Consider the following 14979-nt stretch of genomic DNA (forward strand, 5'->3'; position numbering starts at 1 on the left):
CCTGAATATCATCTCATCATGTGACCCACCGGCTGGAAAAAGAATGATCATCACCCCACCAAGTGACCTGCCTGCTGAGAGGAGACTGACCACCACTCCAGTACGTGGCTCAGGTGTATGAGCAAGGTACCAGTGGTATGGGCGGCGACCATACCAAGAGGGCCAGGAGAACCCGGACTCCAGCGGCCCTTTTGGGGGGTAGTGCTACAGTTGCAATAGGGGATCACATAATCTCAGGACACTGCCGCCGTTGCCAAACATTTGAATTTTGATCACATGACCACCAGGATACTGCAACTGGTCATAAATGTGAAAAACGGTCGTACGTCACTTTTTTCAGTGCCGCTGTAACTAAACGGTCACTCAACGAGTGTTTGCAAGTTGAGGGCTACCTGCAAAAAAAAATAAAATAAAAAAAACAAATTTCCCGTACAAATAAAAGTTTGGAAAAGTGAGATTGCCAAATACCGATTCCCAGAGGGGGTTTGCTTCTAACTTCGCAATCATCAAAATATAGAAGGGTTTCCGCTCTTTTGGATAGCCTTTGTACACAAATAAAATCGGACGAATTAAAAAAAAAAGGAACAGGTCTCACATTTGTTTCCTTTGGAGTTTTCACAAACACCCTCAAGCTTTTCAGAGAAGGGCTAAGATCCAAATGTTCCACCGCTCGATCCAAATCTTCCTGTGATTTCAGAGGAATCAGGAGCTGGAAAAAGATTTGAACAAACACGGCAGCTGAGTCGCAAACAAGAGAAAAGACAGGAAGTGGCTGAAGGCCGGTGTGGTGGGGGTGGGGGGGGGAGCTTGGGAACGGCAGGGGTTTGGGGCCGCGGAACCCAGAACGGTGCAAAGCCATTGGAGCATTCTACTGGAAAACAGAAACAAACACCAGAACCTATAACCTTTTATTCCATCATAACATTCCCTCAAGGAAGAACTGAATAAAAGTTATCTAAACAATTACTTAGGAAAGGATGGCCACCAAGTGGTCTCTCATTCTGCTGGAAAGAAAAAACCTGGATTAAATAAATCCAGGTAAACCCTTGACCTATCACCCCAAAATTTCCGTTCCTAAGTGAGACAGTTGTTCGGGGAGGTTCGCCCCGTTTTACGAACTTTCTTCCACAGTTGCTGAGTGAATCGCTGAAGCGGCTAAGTTAGTCGCACGGTTATGGTTAAAGCGCGAATCCGGCTTCCACGTTGACTCTGCTTGTCGGAAGGTCGCAAAAGGGTCGTGCGACCCCCCCCTCTTACAACCGTCATAAATATGAGTCGGTTGCCAAGCCTCCGATTTTTTTTGATCATGTGACTGCGGGGATGCTGCAATAGTACGTTAAGTGCAAACATCAGTCATAAGTCACTTTTTTCCGATGCCGTTGTAACTTTGAGTGGTCACTAAATGAAGGGTTGCAAGTCAAGGACTGTCAGTACTCCCAATACAATGCAATTCTCTACAATTGTCGGCTGATCCAGAGGCCTTTTTTATTTAGCCTGGTTTAGAAACACGCGGGATCCTCGGGAAAAATACAGAAAGGGAACTGCAATGGCTTCACAGATAGTCCTCAACTTATGAACAGTTCAAAGTTTTGAGAGACCTCCCTTTACGATCCAGATTTGAAGTTTCTGATAGCTTCCCGCTCTCCCTTGCAGCCATAAAACTTCAGATGATTGGCAAGAGACTACATTTACAGCCGTTGGCAAGGTCCCACAGTTACGTGACTGTTTTATGATGGTTTTGCAGAAAACTGGCAGCCGTTTCCTGGTTTTGGCAAAGGTGTGCTCATAGAAAAACCCTCGGTTCCCAGCTGCAAAAAAAGGTCATAAAATGGAGTTGAACTGTTTCGTGATCATTGCAACTGTGATGGGCAGGTTCCGTGTCAGTTGTAGTCAAGGAATGTCTGAATTTGATTTGGTTATATCATTATGGCTGTTTCATCTGGCTGCCTGGAATTATTATTTTTTTTAAATGGATTTTTGAAATTATTATTATTTTTTAGCTGTATTCCAATATCTCAGGGGCTGCCACAAAGAAGAGGCAGTCAAGCTATTCTCCAAAGCACCTGAAGAAGCACTAGGAGAAGAAGCAATGGATGGAAACTAATCAAGGAGAGAAGCAACCTAGAACTAAGGAGAAATTTCCTGACAGTTAGAACAATTTATCAGTGGAACAACTTGCCTCCAGAAGTTGTGGGTGCTTCATTACCGGACTTGTCTGGAACGGTGTAGGGTCTCCTGTTTGAGCAGGGGGTTGGACTAGAAGACCTCCAGGGTCCCTTCTGGCTCTATTCTGACACAAAGATTCTTCCTTTCAAATTGTGTCCAATTCTTGGGAGACTGCCTGGACAAATCATTGTTTGGCCAGTTTTCTTGGCCAGATTTTTCAGAAATGGTTTGCCGTTGCCTGTTTCCGAGGGCTGGGAGAAACTGACTGGCTCAACACCATCTAGCCAGCTTTGTGTGGCTAGAACTTAAAGTCTCCCATTTTCTTTGGATTATAATTTTGCAGAATAAATTTGAATTCTGAAAATTTGCACTTTCCTCCATAAGATCAAGATGTGATAAGAGCTAAGTTGCCCATAAGTCTCCATGTTTTCATTGGACCAGGGAATCTTACTGTTTACCTTTTAAAGGCTGTTGTAAGAATGATAGGAAGAAACAGGAGCAATGCAGGTAATGTTTTTAAGATTTCCTAACACTGGATGAAGTTATTAATCTGGTGGTGTTTTGGGGGTTTTTTTGCATTTTTTTTTTCTGGCGTGCATACAAATTGGCTCACTTATTGAGTCATCTAAAACTTAATAACCTGCCACCCGGTTGAAGCAGTGGCGGTAATTTTATTAGGGGTAATCTGTGAATGGTGCAGGAAAGTGTGAAACACAAAATATTAAGTCTGTGTGTGTGTATTTGTGTGTGTGCGTGTGCAGGTAGTCCTTGAACTACTACCATTCATTTAGTGACGGTTCAAAGTTACGACAACACTGAAAAAGTGACTTGCGACCATTTTTCACACTTAACACCACGGCGGCATCCCCATAGTCACATGACCAAAATCTGCCAAAGTTGCCAATGTTTGGCAACGACTCATACTTATGACGGTTGCAGTGTCCCGGGGTGACGTGATCCCCTTTTATGACCTTCTGACAAGTTATTGGGGGGTGGGGTGGAGAGCCAGATTCACTTAACAATTGTGGCAAACAAATCGGGCAAAACTCGCTTAACAATGGTCTTGCTTAGCATTGGAAATTTCAGGCTCCATTGGAGTTGTAAACCGAGGACTACCTGGATAGACCTGTAAACGTTGAAGCATGCTCGGGGGTGGTGGTGGGGCTTCTTCTGGTGGTGCAGAATGGAACAGAGCTGCCACAAATGGGGACCCCCGTTGTCTCTTTGATATCCTTCAACTTCTTCTCAAACTTCTCAAGTATCTGGCTGTACTGCTTAAGAGCCTGGTTGAAGATTTCCGTAGGAAATAGAAATTAAACTGAGAAGAATATCAGCTGTCCATTGATGGCCAGATTAGAATCAGTGGCAGAGTTCAGTTTAACCTGGCAAGGGAGCCCTATTCCAAAGAAGGACTTCTCCTTTTTTTTTCCAGCAAAGAGGAATCAAGAATTAAATTTACATTCTTAGACTGCCTTACAATTTATCTTCCCTCATATGCATTCCCTACTCGGAATTTGTTTTAACCACTTTCCTCTGGCAATCGCTTGCAAATCACTTCCAGGGCTGCTTCTCTCTCTCCAGTGCCTTCCCTTGGAATGCCCATTAATCTTTCAAAATCTGGAAATAAAAATATCCTACAGCTTTCCTTCTGTTTCTCAGGACTTCACGGACCCTTGCAGCCAGCCTCAAAAGACCTCGAGTTGAAACTGAGGTGCAGCCTTGACTTCTGCCTGTTGCCAAAACCTGAGAAAAGTTGGATTCTCCACGCCAATGAAACTTGAGTGTTGCACGGACAATCTCTACCAGATACTGGCCTAAATTTAGATGCATGCAAACCGGGAGTGTTTACTTGGCACGTTGCAAACTCAGGAAACAAGCACAGCTTTCCTGAATCTAAGACACTGAATAAGTACATTAATATAAGGCAGGAAGGCAACAAAAGTTGTCAAATGCTGACTCATGGCTTTGCTTCTCCCCGTTTAAACTAGGACACAAGTCCATGAAGCTAAAAGGGAGTGTATAAAGGGGCAGAAATCCAGAATAAGCTTACTCTCGCAAAAACACTCTTAGAATAAAAGGAATTTCAAAACTAAAAGCATTTGTTACTTATTTTTCATGGGTCATTCAGAACTTCTGTGCAGAACAGCTATTGGTCAAAGCAGGGGTATCCTACCACAGCAACTTTAAGAACTGTGGACTTTAAGTCCCCTGGTCAGCATGGGGAACTCTGGGAGTTGAAGTCCACCCATCTTAGAGCATGTTGACCAGGGAATTCTGGGAGTTGAAGTCCACCCATCTCAGAGCATGAATTCTGGGAGTTGAAGTCCATCCATCTTAAAGTATATTGACCAGGGAATTCTGGGAGTTGAAGTCCACCCATCTTAAAGTATGTTGATTGGGGAATTCTGGGAGTTGAAGTCCACCCATCTTAAAGTATGTTGATTGGGGAATTCTTGGAGTTGAAGTCCACCCATCTTAAAGCATGTTGACCAGGGAATTCTGGGAGTTGAGTCCACCCATCTTAAAGAATGTTGACCAGGGAATTCTGGGAATTGAGGTCCACCATCTTAAAGTATGTTGATTGGGGAATTCTGGGAGTTGAGGTCCACCCATCTTAAAGAATGTTGACCAGGGAATTCTGGGAGTTGAGGTCCACCCATCTTAAAGTATGTTGATTGGGGAATTCTGGGAGTTGAAGTCCACCCATCTTAAAGCATATTGATGGGGGAATTCTGGGAGTTGAAGTCCACCCATGTTAAAGCATATTGATTGGGGAATTCTGGGAGTTGAACTCCACAAGTCTCAAAGTTGCCTATGCTGGACATCTCTGGCTTTAGCAAGAGATATGATGCCTCTCTAAATTTTGGAAGTCCTTTTTGCAATGGCTTTTAAAACATGGGATACTGTGAGTGACAGGTGCCACCTGAAGAGCAAGAGAAGAGCAGAGACAGAGAAAGAAGCAACATAAAAAGTTACCTCGTTCTCGGCATAATGCAAATCCATCAACTGCCCAAAAGCATCCATGACTTTCTGTAAAACATCTTTGAACTTAACCGGCCTCTGGAACTGGATAATCCTGCAGGAGGAGGATGCGTTTTTGAAAACAGTTAACATCATCCTACCAATATTGTCAAGGCAGTCCTTGACTTACAACAATTCATTTAGTGATGGTTCGAAGTTACAAGGGTCACCAAAAAGTGACTTATGACCATTTTTCACGCTTACGACTGTTGCAGCATCCCCATGGACATGTGATCAAAATTCAGATGCCTGGCTGCTGATTCATATTTATGACGGTTGCTAAGGGGTCACGTGATCCCCTTTTGCGACCTTCTGACAAGCAAAGTCAATGGGAAAGCCAGATTCATTTAACAACCTGAGTTGTTAAATGAAAGAGCCCTGGTGGTGCAGCAGACTAAAGCACATCAGCTGCCTGCAATTACTGCAAGTTCAAATCTCGCCAGGCTCAAGGTTGACTCAGCCTTCCATCCTTTCAAAGGTGGGTAAAATGAGGACCCAGTTTGTGGGGGCAATAAGCTGACTTTGTATAAAATATACAAAAGTATGAAGGCTATTGCTTAATGCATTGTAAGCCGCCCTGAGTCTCCGGAGAAGGGCGGCATATAAATCAAATAAAAAAAAATAATAATGTGTTACTAACTCAACAACTGCAGCGTCTCACTTAACAAGAAAGGTTGTAAAATGGGGCAAAATTCACTTAACAACTGTCTTGCTTAGTAACAAAAACTTTGGGCACAATTGTGGTCATAAGACGAGGACTACCTATAGTAGTTGTGCCTTTTCATCCGAAGCTGAGAAATTCTGCCCTTCTGCTCAATTCTTAACAAACCAAATGCATTTAATAAATTGGCATAGCTGCATTTTAATCTTATCGCGGTTAGAATGAAGAATGTAAGCTGTTCTGAGACATCTGCTGAGTAATAATTTGGATTTTAACCGAAATGCTTTCTTTTGCTTTTGGTTCCATCTACTGTCCACCACCCAAAGTTACAAAATTGATTGGAAGGGCCACATTCAATGCTTTAAATTAAATGGAATTAATTTATTTTCAACGGGAGCGGCATGTAAGCATGAGAGAATAAATAAAAATATTACCTACATCTCAGTACTATATAATCATTTTGTACCGATACCTGAAGGAGGGCAACTTTCTGAGAAAACACCCCAATAAAGGAAAGAATGTTGGGCTTTATCTACTTAGGAGTTACGGTTTTTAAGGTTCAGCAAAAACAAGCAAAATATCTAAACTTGATAGTCTCAGGTCCCGAGTGACTTGTAAGGGGGAAATTTAATGAAATAAATAAATAAATAAATGTACCTTTTTTCTCCATCATGCTCAAACTTGATCCTAGCATTCCGCAACTACGGGAGAAAAAGAGACAGAAAACCATTAATCAGGATACCAATGGATGGATGGATACTGTATATAGACAGACAGACAGACAGATAGATACGGATGAATGGGATAGATAGATAGATAGATAGATAGATAGATAGATAGATATGGAAGGATGGATGGATACCTATGGATGGATGGATGATAGATAGATAGATAATGGATGGATGGATGGCATAGATAGATAGATAGATAGATAGATAGATAGATAGATAGATAGGGATGGATGGGGAGAGATGGATGGATGGATGGATGGCTAGACAGAGACAGATACAGATGGATGGATACCTATGGATGGATGGATGGATGGATGGATGGATAATAGATAGATAGATAGATAGATAGATAGATAGATAGATAGATATGGATGGATGGGGAGAGAGAGAGATGGATGGATGGATGAATAACCTATGGATGGATGGATGGATGGATGGATGGATAGACAGACAGATAGATACTGATGGATGGATACCTATGGATGGAAGGATGATAGATAGATAGAGATGGATGGATGGATGGATAACGGATGGATGGATAATAGATAGATAGATAGATAGATAGATATGGATGGATGGATGGATGGGGAGAGAGAGAGATGGATGGATGGATGAATAACCTATGGATGGATGGATGGATGGATGGATGGATGGATAGACAGATACTGATGGATGGATACCTATGGATGGAAGGATGATAGATAGATAGATAGATAGATAGATAGATAGATAGATAGATAGATGGATGGATAGATAGATATGGATGGATGGATAACGGATGGATGGATGGATATCTGTGGATAGGTGGATGGATAGATAGATAGATAGATGGTAAGATGATAGAGTGAGAGATAATACATAGCTGATAAAGAGATCGATAAAAACAGGCAGTCCTTCTGGTCTTTTCATGGTACCTGCTGTTAGGTATTCAGTCTCAGCTCCAATTCATCCATTGCCCCCTCTCCTTACTTGGTGTGTGCAATATCGTGAAGCGCACCCTCCCAAATTGAATAAGGATAAATGTTTGGGCAGGACCATCTTATAATTTGCATTTCTGAAGGACCCAGTGAAGACCCCTCCCGTTGGTAACCCTTAAAAACAAAACACTTCTGGTGCTGAATCAGCTGGTTGAGTGCTCCCATAACATAATGCAACAAACCAGAGTGTGATTTAGCATGCTGTGTGAATTCGCTTTCTCTCCACGAGGCCTAGAACTGCAGTTCTGCAAACTAATGCACTAGTGCAAGTCTTAACATTTTGCTGTTCCCTACACAGTAAGTTTTGGAAACGTGTGTCCAGGGTGGATTTGATTTAAATCGAGTTGATTTAAATCATGATTTAAATCACTAGTAAAAAGGCTTGATTTAAATCAACTCGATTTAAATCATAATTTTTAAAGAGCAACTGTCATCTCTGCTACTCCTTTGACCCGCTGTTGACTCACCGATAGTCCCAGTGTTGCAGAATATACAGCCTCGTGCTACATAACTAAGCTCCATTTCATGCTGAATAAACTAAATTATTTATGTATCTTAAATAGAAAACTATCTTACGATAGATTTTTACCCCAAAAGTTTTTTATTAAAATAAATTCAATAAAAATCAAAAAAATCCTATTTAAATAAAAAAAATCCAATTTAAATAAAAAAAATCTGATTTTTTTGATTTTTTAAAAAAAATCATTGATTTTTATCCACCCTGCGTGTGTCCATTTCTTGCAAACCAGGAACGTAAAACTGCTCCGTAAAATCCACAACTGGTTGGAGAATTAGGTGGGGCCACTATTCTTAAAGTTCTTTTTTTATGCCGAAATAAATTACAACCTTATCTCTCTCTCTCTCTCTCTCCTTTTTCTCCCTCTGGTTTCTTTTCGGAATGGAAAAAGGGCATCCTATATTTGGGAGTGCGCATCCTTTGGAAAGATCAGCTACACACTGCTGGTATCTAAACAGGAGAATTCCTAGAGGGGCGAACAGATGACGCCTTTTCCTGAAAACTCTTCTTATCTCTCACTTGAGGTTTATCCAGAACGTGATTAGCAGTTTCCATGCTCCCATTCTATGCGCCCGAAAATATGTCGCGGCAGTGAGAAAGATTCAGTTCGACGGCTGTTTATGTGGAACTGTGTGTGTTAAAAAGATCACGTCCTAATGTGGCCTGCATCAAGAACTGACTGAAGTTGATTGATTTCAGAATAACAGAGTAGGAAGGGACCTCGGAGGTCTTCTAGTCCAACCCCCTGCTCAAGCAGGAGACCCTACACCATTTTTGATAAGTAGCTGTCCAGTCTTTTCTTAAAAATCTTCATGTTGGAGCACCCACAACTTGTGAAATCAAGCTGTTCCACTGCTTAATTGCTCTCACTGTCAGGAGATTTCTCTTTATTAATAGGTTGATTCTTTCCTTGATTAGTTTCCATCCGTTGCTTCTTGTCCTGCCTTCAGGGGTTTTGGAGAATAGCTTGACCCCCTCTTCTTTGTGGCAGCCTCTCAAATGTTAGAACACTGCTATCATGTCTCCCCTAGTCCTTCTTTTCATTGAATTACCCATGAACAGTTCTTGCAACCGTTCTTCATATTTTTAGCTTCCAGCTATTTATTTGCTGCTCTTCTCTGCACTCTTTCCAGAGTCTCATACATCTTTTTTTTTTTAATAATTTGTGACCAAAACTGGATGCAGTATTCCAAGTGTGGCCTTACTAAGACTTTGTAGGGCGCTACTAGTACCTCATGTGATCTTGATTCTATCCCTCTATTAATGTAACACGGACAAGAGAAGAAACAATGGTTGGAAACTAATCAAAGAGAGAAACAACCTGGAATTAAGGAGAAACTTCCTAACAGGGGGGACAATTAACAAGTGGAACAGCTTGCCTGCAGAAATCATGGGAGCTCCATCACTGGAGGTTTTTAAGAAGAGACTTGACAGTCACTTATCTGAGATGGTATAGGTTTTCCTGCTTGAGCAGAGGACTGGACTAGAAGATCTCTAAGGTCCCTTCTGGCTTATTCTATTCTATTCTATTCTATTCTATTCTATTCTATTCTATTCTATTCTATTCTATTCTATTCTATTCTATTCCATTCCATTCCATTCCATTCCATTCCATTCTTCTTCTCTTCTCTTCTCTTCTCTTCTCTTCTCTTCTCTTCTCTCTTCCATTCCATTCCATTCCATTCCATTCCATTCCATTCCACTCCACTCCACTCCATACTCTACTCTACTCTTATACCTTGAAATAAAAGACCCCAAACTTTCCCCTTGCAAGTCATCTGCGATAGTCTTCACCTGTGGCCTTCCTCATCTTAATCTACTCCTAAGAGCTTTCCTGAAAAGACACTGAGAGTCTAAATCAGAGGAGGGTAACTAAGGCTCCTTTATGATTTGTGGACTTCAGCTCCCATAGCTGGCTCAGGAATTCTGCATGTTGAAGACCGCAGCTCATAAACAGGCCATAGTTCCCCATCTTTGGTCTAAATAAAGAGATGTTCTGGGCTGCATAAACAGAGGCATAGAATCAAGATCACATGAAGTGTTAATAACACTTTATAACGCCTTGGTAAGGCCACACTTGGAATATTGCATTCAGTTTTGGTCGCCACGATGTAAAAAAGATGTGGAGACTCTAGAAAGTGTGCAGAGAAGAGCAACAAAGATGATTAGGGGACTGGAGGCCAAAACATATGAAGAACAGTTGCAGGAATTTTGGTATGTCTAGTTTAATGAAAAGAAGGATTAGAGGAGACATGATAGCAGTCTTCCAATACCTCAAGGGTTGCCACCAAGAAGAGGGGGTCCACCTATTCTCCAAAGCACTTGAGGGTAGAACAAGAAGAAATGGGTAGAAACTAATCAAGGAGAGAAGCAACTTAGAACTAAGGAGAAATTTCCTGACAGGAAGAACAATTAATCAGTGGAACAACTTGCCTGCAGAAGTTGTCAATGCTCCAACACTGGAAGTTTTTAAGAAGATGTTGGATAACCATTTGTCTGAAGTGGTGTAGGGTTTCCTGCCTAAGCAAGGGGTTGGACTAGAAGACCTCCAAGGTCCCTTCCAACTCTGTTATCCTGCCGGTATTCTCCGCCCAGTTGGACAACCGAGGGAAGACAGTCCTTAAGAACCAATGCTATTTATTTGTTGAGCAGAACAACTCAACTGTTAGGAACAATTTGTTGATGGAAATGGACAAAGCACTTGTTTAAAGCAGACCCAGAAGAGAGGAAACATAAGAGCTGCATCCTCTTTCTTCACTGTGAAACAATAACAATGACCTCCTTTCGTTAAGGGCCAAGGGAAACACACCACACAACGCACACAACAGCAGTTGGCCGGGCGAGAAGAGAAATATGAGCGAGGCTTCAGGAAAACTGTGCTGGGTAAAACTTCCCCCACGACTTGCTAGGAAAACAAGCATGGGCAAAAGAGGCCTCAACGAGAAAGGGAAACAAAAATCATTTTGTATCCTGGTCCTTTTTGGACCAGCATTGAACAGAAGCCAGCTTCATTAGCAGAGTTAGCTTTGAATATTTCCTAGAATATAGTGCTAGAGATTCCGAGAGAGAAAATTACCACTGTGTCGGAGTGATATGGTTTTTCTCCTTAGTATTTCCTTGGTTAAGCTGAAATTCTGGTCTGTTTCTATTTTTTTAAAAACCCTTTTTATTGTTCTTTTGAACGGTGTGCAAATGTTGTTTTTCTTGATGTGCCCGATGATGGCTGTTTTGTCCGAGTGCCAGGCTTCAAGGCGTTCTCTAGTGTTTTTGGGACCTGGCTTGGTCTACGATACTGACAGTTTCCCTGCAGAAACTTTGGTTAATTAGACCTATGTGTCATGAAGTTCACCATGTGTTCCAAAAGCTAACCGGTATTCATGGATGTCCTCTGCCTGTTGTTTTTCTGTAATTTTATAACTTGATTGATTTTTTTAAAAAAAACAAAAGAATAAAAGATAAACAGACAAGAAAAAAAATTGAAGAAGAAAATCAAGATAGAGAGAGGAATGGAATGGAATGGAATAGAATAGAATAGAATAGAATATTAGGATGGAATGGAATGGAATGGAATGGAATGGAATGGAATGGAATAGAATAGAATAGAATAGAATAGAATAGAATAGAATAGAATATTAGAATAGAAAATTGGAATAGAAGAATAGAATAGAATAGAATAGAATAGAATAGAATAGAATAGAATAGAATAGAATATTAGGATGGAATGGAATGGAATGGAATAAAATAGAATAGAATAGAATGATGGGATGGGATGGGATGGGATGGGATGGAGGAGAGGGGAGGGGAGAAGAGGGGAGGGGATAAACAGACAAGAAAAAAATTGAAGAAGAAAATCAAGAAAGAGAGGGGAATGGAATGGAATGGAATGGAATGGAATAGAATAGAATATTAGAATAGAAAATTGGAATAGAAGAATAGAATAGAATAGAATAGAATAGAATAGAATAGAATAGAATAGAATAGAATAGAATAGAATATTAGGATGGAATGGAATGGAATGGAATGGAATGGAATGGAATAGAATAGAATAGAATAGAATAGAATAGAATAGAATAGAATAGAATAGAATAATGGGATGGGATGGGATGGAGGAGAGGGGAGGGGAGAAGAGGGGAGGGGATAAACAGACAAGAAAAAAAATTGAAGAAGAAAATCAAGAAAGAGAGGGGAATGGAATGGAATGGAACAGAATAGAATAGAATAGAATATTAGAATAGAAAATTGGAATAGAATAGAATAGAATAGAATAGAATAGAATAGAATAGAATAGAATAGAATAGAATAATGGGATGGGATGGGAGGGAAGGGAAGGGAGGGGAGGGGAGAAGAGAAGTGAAGAAGGATTGAATAGAGTTGAATAGAGTAGAACAGACTAGAAGAGAAGGGAGAAGAATAAGAAAATTAATCTGTACTCCCCAACTTTTCTCAAGTTATCCCAAGGTGGTGCTTGCCAAGTTCTGCCTGCTCCCCACCCCACTGGTGCATTGGTTTCCATAAAAAAATTAATTCAACTGTCAATCAAAGCCTTATTGGCTCATTGGACAGCACAACAGCTGCTAGCGACCTCGTGAATATCCTAAACATCTTGAATCATTTTTCAGCACAGGCTGCTATAGGGTTGAATTCAACTCAGAGCGCTGTTACACCCTGGAGCACAGCCACGTGTTTGTTTTCATCAACAAGCAGATGTTGTTATAGTGATGGGAAGAGAAGGATGGGGGTTTTGGTTTGGAATCTGCATTATTCAATCCCGAATCTATAATTCAGTGTTGTTGGTTTTTTAATGCGCCTTGGTCCTTGCTGACCATAGGGGTTAACAGCAGGATTTTATAGACCCAAGGGCATTCAGAAATGCAAATTAAAACCAACTGGATTTAATCCCCAAATCAAAGATTTTCCAGACTGGATTATTGGTTTGGGTCAAATTAAAGCAGTTGTCTCAAAATCAATGCGATAATCGACTTCCTTTTTGCACATGTCAGCAAGGGTTTTTCTGTAGGTAGCTGTCTAACACTAAAGTTGACCATATGTTCCTCTACTCAGCTATCTTTCCTTTTTAATCAACTTTATTATATTTCAAAGGAAGATAAAACACAAAATAACAGAAATGGAAAAATTGGGAGGGAGGGGATCCAAAAATTAAAAAGCAAAAGCTTTTATTCCCCTTGCCACTTTCCAAATAGAGTATCACCATTTCTATTATCTACAAAAGTCAACCTTGGTCATTTTAAGATGGGTGGAATTCAACTCCCAGAATTCTGGGTGTTTATTTATTTATTATTGCGATTTATATGCCGCCTTTCTCCCTGGGGACTCAAGGCGGCTTACAAAATGACAAATTCCAATACAAATCACAATGAAATAAAATGAAAATCAGCAACCCTATTAAAATAGTTTAAAATTATGACAGTGTTCCCCCAAACGGATCAGTTGAGTTGACGGAAGAGCCACATCTTCAGCTTGCGACGGAAGGAAAGGAGGTCGGGGGCTGTCCTGAGCTCGGTGGCAAATCCATTCCAAAGGGTCGGGGTTCCCACAGAAATCCACCCATCTTAAAATGGCCAACGCTCACCGAAATTGATCTACAAAACTGAAGTCCACCTATCTTAAAAGTGGCCGAAGTTCATCAAAATTTATCAAAGAAGAGGGGGTTAGCTTATTTTCCAAGGCACCAGAAGGCCAGAGAAGAAACTATGGATGGAAACGAATCAAGGAGAGAAGCAATCTGGAATTAAAGAAAAACTTCCTATCAGTCAGGATAATTAAACAGTGGAATGAATTTTCTCCAGAAATTGTGAGTAGTCCAAGACTGGATGTTTTTAAGAAGAAACTGGACAACCATTTGTCTGAAATGGAATAAAGTTTCCTGCTTGAGTAGGGGGCTGGACCTCCAAGATCCCTTCCAGCTCTATTCTGATTCAAAACTGAAGTCCACCCCTCTTAAAATGCCCAACGTTGACCAAAACTGAAGCCTACCCCTCTTAAAGTGGACAAAAAGTTGAGCAAAATTCATTTACAACGAACTGTCCTGTGTATTTCATAGTCCACCCAGAATGGCTTTCAATAGTGAGATGCGAAGTATATAAATGTAATGAATAAATGAAATAAATATTCTGCTTTTTCGGCTGTAAGCCCCATGCTATCAACTTCCAACTCATTCTTTTTCAACCTTGGTATCAAGGCTGGCTGGAGAATTCTGGGAAATGACACATACACTCATTAAAGCCACCAAGGTTGGAAAACACCATTCTAATCCCTTTTATATTGAGAAGGAACAGTGAGAACTATAGAACAGAATCTGAAAGTCCAATTCTAACCTGTTTGTTCGAATGATTCTTATTCCTGTTGCTGTCTAAAAATCCACCGCATTTGCCAAGGGCGGCAAGATCCTTCATAATAGAATTAAGAACTTCTTCCTCATCTGTAAACAGAAAAAGAATTAGGTTAGACCTCTGAAACTTTGGGGCGTCTTCTCAAGGCCCATATAATATACTGCAAAGATATATACAGTAGTGGCAAAATTGTGGAAATCTTTTGGGGAAAGTGTATTTTTGAGGTTTGATGGCTAATAACACCATTTTTTGTGGGGGAGTTTCAAGATAATCCTATTCCACAGCTGGAATAGCCTGGGAATAGCCCAGAGCTTAACCTAATTGAAAATCTATGGAGCCGACTAAAGAAACTTGTTAGTCAGAAGCGACCCAGCAATAAAACCCAGTTAATTGAAGCCATCATTCAATCTTGATTTCACCTGATAACAGCTGCAGAACTAAAAGACTTGGTTCACTCCATGGGAAGACATTGTAAGGCCGTAATTCATTCTAAAGGTTACCCAACTAAGTATTAACTGACATGGGGATAATTTTTGTATATCTCATTTTTCTATGG

General features: G+C 40.7%; 1 protein-coding gene across 2 annotated transcripts in view; it reads right to left on the bottom strand.

The window, feature by feature from the left end:
* The window catches only part of LOC117654825 (mitogen-activated protein kinase kinase kinase 3-like), a 100263-nt gene that overhangs the window by 39919 nt on the left and 45365 nt on the right, over positions 1-14979 (bottom strand). For both annotated transcript variants that reach the window (XM_034401748.3, XM_034401746.3), the window contains exons 3-6: positions 14409-14512; positions 6506-6549; positions 5143-5242; positions 596-709 (exon numbers count right to left, since the gene is read on the bottom strand). In XM_034401748.3, coding sequence (XP_034257639.1) covers positions 596-709; positions 5143-5242; positions 6506-6549; positions 14409-14512 — 362 coding nt within the window. The remainder of the gene's footprint in view (positions 1-595; positions 710-5142; positions 5243-6505; positions 6550-14408; positions 14513-14979) is intronic.

The sequence above is a fragment of the Pantherophis guttatus genome, chromosome 4 (genome assembly GCF_059756535.1).
Source record: "Pantherophis guttatus breed Tessera chromosome 4, ASM5975653v1, whole genome shotgun sequence".
Lineage (NCBI taxonomy): Eukaryota > Metazoa > Chordata > Lepidosauria > Squamata > Colubridae > Pantherophis > Pantherophis guttatus.